Source organism: Apium graveolens, chromosome 11 (assembly GCF_009905375.1).
Source record: "Apium graveolens cultivar Ventura chromosome 11, ASM990537v1, whole genome shotgun sequence".
NCBI classification, from domain to species: Eukaryota; Viridiplantae; Streptophyta; class Magnoliopsida; order Apiales; family Apiaceae; genus Apium; species Apium graveolens.
In genome coordinates this window covers 2,384,214-2,396,753 of record NC_133657.1, presented here as the reverse complement: position 1 = coordinate 2,396,753, position 12,540 = coordinate 2,384,214, and the positions used below count along the sequence as shown (strand labels likewise).

General features: G+C 32.6%; 2 protein-coding genes across 2 annotated transcripts; one reads left to right on the top strand and one right to left on the bottom strand.

Annotated features, from left to right (window-relative positions):
• Positions 1–587: 587 nt before the first annotated feature.
• LOC141695175 (ribosome biogenesis protein BRX1 homolog 1-like) lies at positions 588–5,088 on the top strand. The gene is made up of 8 exons (XM_074499439.1): positions 588–901; positions 974–1,103; positions 1,190–1,268; positions 2,385–2,509; positions 3,187–3,288; positions 4,222–4,290; positions 4,381–4,479; positions 4,775–5,088. The coding sequence occupies exons 1-8, from the start codon at positions 729–731 to the stop codon at positions 4,904–4,906; spliced, it is 909 nt and encodes a 302-aa protein (XP_074355540.1). The 5' UTR covers positions 588–728; the 3' UTR covers positions 4,907–5,088.
• Positions 5,089–5,364: 276 nt separating this feature from the next.
• LOC141698126 (stem-specific protein TSJT1-like) lies at positions 5,365–6,800 on the bottom strand. Its single transcript, XM_074502748.1, has 3 exons — positions 6,506–6,800; positions 6,123–6,363; positions 5,365–5,889 (listed from the first exon to the last, which is right to left on the bottom strand). Exons 1-3 carry the CDS (start codon positions 6,721–6,723, stop codon positions 5,575–5,577), a joined length of 774 nt encoding a protein of 257 aa, XP_074358849.1. The 5' UTR covers positions 6,724–6,800; the 3' UTR covers positions 5,365–5,574.
• Positions 6,801–12,540: the final 5,740 nt, after the last annotated feature.

Here is a 12,540-nt window from a genome sequence, read left to right as displayed (position 1 = left end):
TTACCATCTTCAACAAAATTCACATACTCTACATTATCATTACACAAGCAACTACCACTACTAATATCAACATAATTATTTACTACATTATAAACTTCTTTATCACTTTTTTTCAAAACTTTTCCACCTAAAAATCTAACAAACATCTTATCCTAAATAAAACAACAAATAAGTAAAAAATGAAGCTTGTCCAATGTAACGAATAAACAAGAATGAACAAATGCAATAAAACTCTCAATTTAGCTCTTCAATTTCGTTCAAAAGGCACAAAAGGTAAAGTGTAATCGTCCAGAAAACACAACACGATTGTCACGAAACGTGCCCCGTTAGGCCATCAGCCATCTTATATCTAATGGCTTACTCCCGAGTTTTTTAATGGGAAGGAAGTAAGTGATTAGGAGGTAAAGTACTTTCATCCCATTTTTGGAGTGAAAGTTTTGGAATGAAAAATTGTCAAATTTGCATTTCTTAACACTTGATTTCGCTTCTTTTAAAAATTCGGGAGCACAATTACGGAGGAAGTGAAACTACTTTAGTTACCCTGTTTTCCTTCCTTTTTAAAATTCAGGAGCAGGTCTCGGGCTTTCTCCGATCCTGCCTGACTTTACGTCAAGTTAAGGCCCATTTAACATCACCTCCCCTCTTTTCTTTTCTCCCTTTCACTCACTCATAAACCCTAAAATCTAAAACCCTAAAAAGCAAATACATACAACATACACGCAATTGAAATGGGCAAGAAGCGAAAGCACGTTGAGACTGTACCAGAAATTCACAAAGAACAGCAAGTAGAACAACAAGTTGTCGAAGATCGAACTAAATACGATAATCAAACTCACTCCGGGCCCACTTTTAGGAACAAAGAGAAGGTCTTGGTCACGTGTTCTCGTCGCATTAATTTTAGGTAATATTTTAATTAATTGATTTTTTCTTGTACTTTTAGTGATTTTAATTTGGTTACAATTGTTTTGTTTAGGTATAGGCATTTGATGTTGAATTTAGTGTCATTGTTGCCGCATTGTAAGAAAGAGAACAAAGTCGAATCGAAAGCGGCGCTTAATGAGCTTGTCGAGCTTAGAAGCTGTTCTTCTTGTCTCTTTTTCGAGGTTTGTGTTGGAATTTGTTGATAAGTTATTTAGGAGTTGAGTTTATGGTTTACTTTTGTGGTTATGTTTTGTATGGTTAATTTCAGTCCCGTAAAGAAACAGACCTTTATCTTTGGATGGCAAAGTGTCCTACCGGTCCATCTGTCAAGTTCTTGGTTAATGCAGGTGATTTTTGTTTTAATTGTTTAATGGTGTATTGTAATTTGGTTAATTTTTCAAATGTCTCGCTTATTCCAGTTCGATGTATCATGCCGGACACCCAAATTTTTTTGGTCACATGCTAAACAGGAGATGTGTTAAACTCCATTAAGTTCTTAGAAATGGGCTTGGTGCTCCTAAGTACTCATATAATTCCCCTAAGGACGTACTTAGGGGCATTTTTCTCTTTAAAAATTCCACGCTGAAATAAAAGTTTTTTGCTAAATGATATTATGTGGACTTGCCTGGCTCTTGACGTAGACTACTGATATGGCAATGTGATATATGCTTTTAAAAGAAAAGAAAATAAAATGAAAAATATAACAAGTGAAGGGCCAATATTTATACTTACTTACCTGGACTCTTCATTTTGCTTCGAGTACCCGTGTCGGACACTCGACACTCGGACATGGGTATGGACACTTGTACACTTAGTTTAGGCCAAAAATATGTAAATTTTTCAGAATATTGCCGAGTCCGACACTTGGATACGAACCCGTGTCCGACACCCATACCCGAGTCCGGGTAACATAGTATTTATATATACAACCGGACATATATACTACATACGAACAAAATACAAGTCAATTGACACTTGTCCTCATCCGAGCCCATTCCCCTCCTCATCCGAGCTCGTTCCCCACATAAATAGTAACGGTGGGACTCCGGGAGGAATTTAACAGTTGTTGACACGCTAGTCTTAGGGAGATAAATTGAAGATGTTAGTTGAAATGAGGGTTGAAATTGATTGAAAACCCCGATATAATGAAGATATAAATAAGCAGGTCGAGTCTGAGTTGGAATTCTTCATCAACACAACTAACCATTAGAATGACACTATTTTCCATTTGTCAACTTTTAAAAACTTAACGGAGTGCACATGTATTATGTTGACTGTTGAGTGTTTCAGTAGAGACCAAAAAATTCTTGGTGACCAGCATGATACATCGGACTGAAATAAGTGAGCCATTTGATGAACTTTTTTGTGATTCTTTAAAAACTGCATTTTGTAGTATGTTTGTTTTTTGGTTTTCATACCCGTAAGTTTTATCTAATTATTGAAATCTTATGTTTTTATTTTAGTTCATACCATGGAAGAATTGAAACTTACTGGGAATCATCTCAATAATTCGCGCCCTCTTTTGACCTTTTCGTCAAGTTTTGGTAAAGATACCCACTGGAAACTATTAAAGGAGATGATCACACAGGTACACATAGTCCATTTCCCTATATATAGAGTTAATGTGTGTTCTGTCCTGTTTATATGATACTGTAATTGATGATGTATTATGGATCAGAACCCTTTTTTCCAATCTTTTTCCGTGTTCATTTAGAATTTTATTGTGTATGTGTGTCAGTGTGTGTATTTATACACATACTGAATATTGTACATGGTGTGGTATAATTTGGATCTTACTAAAATAGCAAAATACGATCTTAAAAGTGTTTGTTGGTTGCAAAACTAAATTTTCAGTCAAACAGTAATATTTCATGGTTGAGAGGCAAGTGCTTCATTTATGTTAGTACAATTTTGAGCAGGTATAGACACAGTGCTGCGAGGTTGAAATCCACATCTATTGTGGCATATTTCGCTTTAGGAATTCCTGTTTGCAGTATAAAATGCAATGCGGCAGTGTCTAACCTTGGTGTCACTATTGTATGTTGTGAATATTGTGCTTTCAAAGTATAAATGGACAAAACTTTTAGTTTTTTTGTTGTAATTGTTTATGATTTCGGAAGTAGTAATTATTTATGATTTCGGAAGTAATAATTATATAGATATTAATTCTAAGCGGATCTTCAATGATAGACTAGGTATTTAGGCTCTTTACCAAGCTATACTGATTTTATTTTTTTATAATTGTCTCCCCTTCCTTTTTTGCAGATTTTTGGAACTCCCAAGGATCAAAGAAGAACCACGCCGTACTATGACCATGTATTTGCTTTTTCAATTGTTGACGACCGCATCTGGTTCCGAAATTATCAGGTTGGTATTAGAAAAACACAGTTATCCAATTTAAAATGAACCGGAGACGTTCTTGTTTTTTTCACATGACCAGAAAATAATTGGCCTCTGGATTAATTTCCAAGTGTATCTGTATTTGTGAAGTGAAAATGCTTATTCCCAAGTATTTTAATGGTTTAGTTTTGGTTGTGGAAGCCTAATGGTATCTTTCCATTAGCAGTCTAGATTTTGAGCTCGAAACATTGCTGTAAAGGCAAATGTTATTGGGTTGCCTAGGCAAATGTTATTGGGTTGCCTAGAAAGACGGAACTAAGTTAATCTCTGGCAGACAATAGTACAATATATGTAGTAAAATGTATAAAGAAACTTTAATAAGGTTATGCGCATAATCATATTGCTACTGCATAAGTGTTTTTAACCTACTGTTGCATTCATCTTGTGCATCAACCTCTTTCAGCTTTTCTATAAGATTCTTTTTTTAGTTTACTGAATTTGGATAGGTTTGTGTAAAGGACTAAAGTTTATATATAGCTATGCATCTCTTGCACCTCGATGTATTAAAACTTATCAATAATAATGTAAGAGAAGGTTGTTCTTGTCTGTGCAAAGTTGTCCTTTTATTTGATACTTTTATTTGTCATACCTTTGACTTAATTAGCATATTTCAAGCTTTACAATGTTCTAAGCCTTCATGCAATATCTTTTTGTAACTATAGTTTGAGTAAAACTACAAAATTGAAATCTTATTAAAAAAATTATCGTTCAGTAACTAATTCACAAACCTAGAAGTACCCTAATGAGTTGCGGAGGAAGCAGAGTATTATACTATTTAAGAATTGATATTATTATCCTGCAAAAGCTGGTGCACAGTGAATTGGTATCTCGATTAAATCGTTACCCATTAATTATATATATCTTATATGGTTTCATTATATGTTTTTTTAATTGAATCAGATATCTTGCCCTCGTACTGAAGCCGAGACGATAGACCAAGAGGGTCTCAAGAAAATGACCCTTGTTGAGGTAAACAGCCACTACATATGCACACGTTTATCCTAGCCAGTATATATTCAAAATTATACTGTATTAATTTATAATTATATACAAGGACAGGTTGGTCCAAGATTTTGTCTAAATCCAATCAAGATATTTGGTGGAAGTTTTGGAGGCCAGACACTCTACGAAAATCCATTTTATGTTTCACCAAACCAGGTTAGAAAATGTTGTAGTTTTTTTAAAATTTTCATCTCTTTAGTTCTCAGTACAGGTTCACAAGGGTGGGTTCGGGAGCCAGAGTTTTAATTTCTTTGGCATCATCAGTTAATTATATCTGTCTAAGATTTAACTTATTCATTTAAGTTAAGGTAGCTTAAACCAGAATCGCTTGACTAATATACCGATGAATGCGTTTCTAAGATAATCCCCATTTCCTTGTTTATTCATTCATTTACACCAGTACATCTTCATAATTTTGACCCACTGTACATTGCATTATCTTCTGTTTCAGATTCGTTCGTCGGATAAAAAGCAAAAGGCAGGTAAGTATACAAAGAAAGTGAAAGCTAAGATAAGGAAGAAGATGCAGGAGTTGTCGAAACCATTGGAGGAAGATGAATTTGCGGATACGTGGGAGGATTAATGAATAGCTTGAGCTAAGATATCGGGGTTTATCACCCTAAACCTTTTGAAGTTAATTTCTCTTTTGATCTATCGTTGTCTAAATATTCATTAGTTCAGGTTCTCACCTTACCTTTTCCTGTATGTACTATACCTGATAATGATTTATAAATTAAAACTCTAAATTAGCCAGTCTTTGATTCACTTTACTGATGATCCACTGCTTCAATTACACTACTTTACTGAAAATCTTTCATAGAACTAAGGGTGTGTTTGGTTGATGATTAATATGTCCGGTTAACGGAAATTGAAACCTTAAACCCAAGTGATAGTGTTTGGATTACTAATTTAGTGGTGGATTACTAATTTGTGGGTAAATCAAACCCATCATACCCCTTCGATTTTCATTACATTCCCATTAACCCCCATTACCGATTCCCTTTACCGATTCCCTTTCCCATGAGACATCCAAACACCTCCTAAATCAAGTAGCTTGTAATCAACATGTAATTATTCAAATTAGTAGATATTATTTAGGTACATAACTCTTGCAGGAGTACAAGACTAAGGGTACAAATAACTCTTGCAGGAGTACAAGACTAAGGGTACAAATAGAAAAAAACAACTAAAAGATGAAAAACCACTAGAATGCTGTTAAACATTTAGGTAGTTGAGATGAAGATTAGTCTTTTAATAGGAAGTATCCCATTCAGTCCAGTTGCTTTGACTCCCCACACGAGGAATGCTGTTAACCCTGGAGTACACATCTAGCTTGAAGTTAGCACCACACATGACTCCTTCACTATCAACCCTAGGCATTGCTCTCATCTTGTTCATTGGGTGCTCGAAATTCATCAGCCCCCCCTCACTGTGAAACATACACCCTTTCGGAAATGGAGCAAATGATTTTGCACATCCTGCTTTTATCACCTCCAAATCGTCAGATATCACCACAGATCCATCCGCAGCAATTCCCCAGTATAGCTTCACTCCACCATCCGAGCCCTGCGTTTAAGACCAATAGGGCGTTTGAAAACTTGCATTTCATTTTAAATGACATGATTTGAGTTATCATTTCAAATTCTCATGTTTATACTAATATTTGATCAAATCCAGAACTTCAAATAAAATCCAATTTCCCAAACGGTCAATAATTTCTCACAAATTCACTATTGTATACATACAACATTCTATAATTCTATCAGATAATTGCTAGGTTAATGCTACCACTAACTTACCAGTGCAGTAAACACTTTACCAGCTTTGCTGTCATAGACAACAAAAGCAAAACTCCCTTCCATGTCTTTGATAACTTGATCTGCCGGATAAGGACCGCGGTCACGAAGCGTCCGGTAAGCCTCAATCACAAACATGGCCTCATTGGAACCCTTAGACAGACCATATTGCTTAATTTGGGAGCATAGGTTGTTCAAGCTCCCCAAGAAGAGACAGTAAATATCATCAAACCCACAAAACAACCTGACAAGTACACAAAACACAATCATAAACAGGGGAGGGGAGGATCTAGTAAGGGATCTAGTATGGGACATGGGGACACAGAGATCTAGTAAGGGGCATGGGGGACACGTAAGGAAGTTGGTTTGTTGATGGAAACAATTACCTCTGATGACGGAGCATGGTGACATGATCAGGCTTAACATAAGCAAGAACAGCAGATTGAGCAAAAGTCATGGAAAAAGTGTTGGTAGGATGAACAGACAGGAATTCTTGGAGAGTCTCCTCGGGGGTCTTTGGCAGATTAGAACCATGTTTATGAGAAGCTGGACTGTTAAGCTCCTCTGGTGGATGAGCAAACGCCTTGTGAAATATAGCCAACATTGTATCCCTGTAGTAGGAGTAGCTGGTTGTTGATAATTCAAGAGATTCAGAGTGAAAGCAATAATGTAGGAATATGGAGAAGGTGATTCTTACTTATATTATTAATTAAAAGTTGTGGGTCCCAACAACTGAGAAATCTGGTGCAGGATGGCAGGGCAATTTTATCTTTATTCATAATCATAGCACGTGATGATGACGGCAATGGTGAAATGGATAAGCTTTCTTTATTTCTCGTACTTCGATAAATCCTGTGAGTAGGGACGGATCCGGTAAATCAAATTTCAGAGGTTGTCGCTCTCTTTCCTAGATTTTTTACGTACTTTTTCTCATATTTGGCACGTATTATTTAAAAAATCATATTTTACGTATGTCAAATACTTGGTAATCCTAACTCAATATAAAAAATCATTGGGACGGACAAAGTAATAAATTTTGATATTTTTTAATTATGAGGAATACTTTCATATACGTCAAAAAGACTCAATAATTTTATTGATAAAAAAATATTATGAAGAATACTTTCATATATGTCAAAAAAACTCAATAATTTTACTGATAAAAAAATATTAAATTTTGTTTTAAGAAAAATACGTCTTCTTGGTGCATCTTACCGGATCCCTTGTGAGGAGCAATTTTACTAATTTATAGTGAGTGAGATAATTTAATTTAATAAATTATAATATATGGTCTTATTTAAAATCCTCAACTGCTTATTCTTTTTTTTACTAAAGTTATCAAAAATCACTAGTCTAATATTTCAGGCTTTAGAATTTATGTTTTTAAAAAAATAGATTGATTTGATCTACAATACATGATGATAAATGAAAATTTGAGAAAATGATTGATATGTTATTGATTTGCTAATAAATTTAGTTAATAAATTAATAACTCATATTTCAAGTATAATAGTTTATTAACTTCTTTTTATTTTTCAACTTTAAACTAATTAATATCAACTTTTAATTATTTCGACCGATTAATTTTATCTCACATTAATTTCAACTTATTCTTTTAAACTGATTTTTTTAGCCGAGAGAGGACCCACCGGTCCACCAATTTTTAGAATATTGATTACTACTTTACTTTTTTTGTCTAGTATTATTTGACTCCGTTTACAATTGTTTTTCTCACCAAAATAATGTTTAAAATATATGCATTTGTTTATATTATCTTTATTTATACCTTGTTTTTTACCCAAAAAAAGATTTCATACTGAATTTTCATTTTTTAAGGGAAAATAAACTCATTAGTTCTTAAAATATCCCGATTTTTTAGTTAGAGTCCTTAAACAAAAAGCCACCTATCTTAAAACATTTAACTTTTTATTTTTCTAATTTTAATCATTCTGTTAAGATCCTAACAAACGTCGGTTTACTTTAGTTATCTTTATCATCCTTTTTTTTTCTTTTTAGTAAATAAAATTTTAACATTTATTATTGTACTGTCACCCTTGTAGCAGTACAAACACAAGGTAATATCTAGAAAATGGAAATCTAGTATTTGTGTAAAAAATTGGCATCTTATTCAGATAGATAATTCACTAAAATAAGGAACAATAAAAATATAAAAATTTAGAAAATAAGGACATTGTATCAGATGCAACAAACATGTCCCTGTAAATAAAATTGATAAAAAAAATGCATAAATTTTTTAACTTACACATTAAAGTGCTACTAATTAGATGACTTATTTTACACCATCTTTCCTATAAACTTGAACTTGAAGATGGGTGACTTGCATTTTCATTTACTAGTCTTTGTTGGACTTTAATATTACATTCTCCTATTCATCAATAAAATTAGTATAGGCATAAAAACCCATTACATTCTCCCTTTTCATCAATGTAAGCAAATGTCGTATGACATTAACATTTGTAAACTGATTAGGTTATTTCATTATTCTGAATTCCTGCTAAAATTTGTGGCAATCATTGTGTGTCTTTCTGATCTGTAGTTCAATAATATTAATTTGTTTATCTTCTAAATTTCTTGATGAGTTCCCATAGAAGAAGATGATCATATATAAATGTAATATGATATCATAACCACCGAAGCCAATCAAGATTTATGTTAGGAAATGAAAACTTTGAATTTTGTTTTACACATGTTCTTGATGTGATTTCCTAAAGAGTGCATTTGGAAACTTTCATTTCATTTCAAATAAGGAATTTCAAATGACAGGATTTTAGTTGTCATTTCAAATTCTCATGTTTCTAATAATATGTGAATGTTCTGGATTTCAAATGAAATCCAAATCTAAATTCCCAAACAACTTATTTGATCAAATCCAGTTTACCAAACGGGCCAAAAAGTAATTGTTGGAGATTGATCGAGAATTTAAACTTTAATATTTGGATTTAAGTAATTTTTTTAGTGTAATTCATATAGAATAGAATTTGAGAGTGTGTATAGTTATGTGACAACGCCAAATCTCATGTAGAGTTCGCGTTGGACTATTAGATATATAGTACCAATGAGTAAGTTAAGAACCAATGAGTAAGTTAAGATAAGCGTACTAATTTGAGATCAATGTAATGTGCTGGGTAAACTCGTGGAAGCTGTTGATATCCATTGTGAAATCTTTTAAGGCTATTACGAATTGGTGACAATATAGGGTATCGATAATCTTATAACGTGGAGAAGAAGAGTTTGAAAGTGGAGGATGAGCCATTGGAAGAGTTGACAAGGGGGCAGTTTTAAAAACTTGGTAATATCTTCTCTATTTATAAATTATTTTGATATTGCTCGAAAGGAGGTATATGTTATATGATATATTTCCTTTCTTTTGAAAAAAATATTGTATTTTGACTCTTGTGTCCGATCTTGTTTATTGCCAGAGGTTGTCATGAATCCTACTTTCTGGTTTTGATAGTTCTGTCAAGTTCTGATATTTGAACATCCACTTTTCTTTTATGGCAGATTGTTTTATTGGTGATGTAGTAACACTTGCTCATTCTGTGCAGTAATTTCTTATTTGACTATTAATTGTCCCTCTGTTATAACATCTTTGGAATTTAATGCAATTTTAATACAAAGTGTGCATCAAAGAATCATTTGTTAGAAATCGTACAACATTCATCTGATTTTGTCTTTCTGTCATATTTTTCTACTCCAACTGAGACGAACAATCCTATTAATAGGGGACACCAGGACTCTCTGTCTGTGTGATAAAAGTTAAATGGGATGCCATCACTGGTGTGTTGTGTTACAATGAAGGTTGATCTCCTTTTATTGTAAACGTCGGGTTCTTTTCATCATATTGATCTCTCAGTTATTCTTGGGAAAATCAAATGATACGTCCCTCAACTATTCAAGTTTTATGCGATAGGTCCCTGAACAAAAGATTCCGCAAATCGGCTCCTTTAACTTTCAATTTTTTTTGGATCAGGTCTTTCCGTTAAAAAATTCTGACGCCGTCGGAATCTTGCTGACGTGGTAGTTAACTTTAAAACTTCGTTAGCTGACGTGTAAATTGACAGAAAAACGTAATTAAATAAAAATACTAGCTCATATATAGACGTTAACAGAATCCACTATCTATATACATACACATAACATATATCTATTTATCGGGTTAGAGTTTATCTATGAAATTGAAGGAAAATCATTGATATCTATGCAAGTATACACACGAAGTGTGTATCTATGAAATCAGTAACATGCCCTGTATGAAGTGTTTTTCCAATTTATGTTATGAACCCTAATCCAAAATATAGAGATAGTTGTGTGTGTATATATGGATTTAAACTTTGTTAGCGGCTCTTTTCTGATTTATTTTCTTTTTATTTTCGTTTTTTAACTCTTTGTGTTCGTGTGTACAAATAAGCTGATGACATGTCAAAAAGGGAATGCCACATCAGCTCAATTCTGATAGATTCTGACGTCTGTCAGAATCTACTTAACGGTAGGACTGGATTTAAACAATTGGAAATATTTAAGGACCCGGTTTGCGGAATCTTTTGTTCAGGGATCTATCGAATAAAACCGGAATAGTTCAGGGACTTATCAATTTATTTTCCCGTTATTCTTTTATTCAAACAATGTTCGGTCAAAGATTCATATTTTGGTAACCACAAATGTAGGACATTTTTTTTATATGAAATATGTTCCATTGGGGATTCCACGATTTCTACCTAAAGGAGATAGTGATGCGACACGAGATTTTCAACATCAGTTCTATCTAACCGAGATCCTCGTTTCAATTTAAAATTTTGTTTGAGATTTCAGAAAAATGGTGTATGCAGTATTGGAAGATGGCAAGAAGAACCGTGGTGTCTTCTTCGGCTGATTCCGAGGACGAAATCCTTATAAGGCATGCTTTCCTCATCGCTGTACTTACTACTCTCTTCGATACTTTCATCAATACAATCATCAATACAATCATCATCATCAATACTATAATTGTATTCCTCAGTCTCAGATGCATGATCAATACATATATTAATAGATCCACTGTGTAATGTATATGTGCACATATCTGAGACACAATTATCTGTCCATAAAATTTTACAACCCCCTCATCAAACAATGCACCACACTTATATCAATGAATTTTAAAATCTTTGTACCCTAACTCATTATTTACGTATTTCTCAAACAAAGAAAGGGAAATAATACTTAAATTATGATTATAAGTATACTCAATTTTACTTCCCTTACAATATTTTATTTCATTTTTTTCTTCAAACTTGCCACCATGATATCTGCATAAATGACCTAAACCAAAAGATTAGGAAAAATGAATTAAAGATGAAAGAACATAAATAACATTGTTTAAAACATACAAAGTGTTTAAAATTTTATCAAAATGATTGGAGCAAAATTCTAGTTATTTATTTGTTTGAAGAGTTTTTAATCATTATAAATACATGTGTAAAAAAAAATGAACAGTTGTAGTCTAAACACATAAATTACAAAATATACATTTAGCTGGATATTAACCGAATTACCTAAATTAGAAAATTAGGAAGTTAAATTACCTAAGAAAGAGGTTTTTTTTTCAAGGATTTGAACAAAAAAACCCTAATAATTTAAGGATTGATGAATTTATTTTCCCTTTTTTAAATATAAACGTAAGGTTTTTCTGGTGTTTTCATTGTTATCGACGCATATGTACAACAACATTTTTTAATCTTACATGACACGAATTAGTTAGTAGAAAAGTTAATAAATAAATAAATAATAATTAAGTATGTAAACAAATTATGAATAACGTAAAAATATTATTTCTTTCACAATTTGTTTAACTCACTTTTCTCACAATTTTAATACACATGCAATACGTAATTGTAAGTAATATTTTTATAAGTTCTTTTGTTTTATGTAAGAACGCAAATTACTTTTTAATCACAAATAATTAAAAAATATTAATAAAAATATTGAAATACGTGTTTTTGAATAAGTCAAAGTCTCAAATTATTACCCAAAATGAATTTCAAATATCATAGTGTTGTGACATAATGTTGTGACATGAGTGAGCTATAAATTAATTAATAATTGGACCCCGTGATCACATAATTCCGCTAATAAAAATATCTCAAATTATCAAATCACTATATTATGCTAAATTTTGATATCTAATTTAATAATTCTCTAGCAATGTTCTTTTTTTTTTAATTAATTATACTTGCACACGGACCAAGGTTTACACGTGTCAAATATGTATAGCTGAGGTGTCATTTTGTCACAAGGTGTCGGGGTTGCCTCTTTCCTCCTCCAAATTGTCCAAATTGTCTGCTCGAAGCCTCCCGAAACTGGTGATAATAATAATATTGTGTTCAATATCTTATCATTTTTATTCATTATTGTGTTACAAACA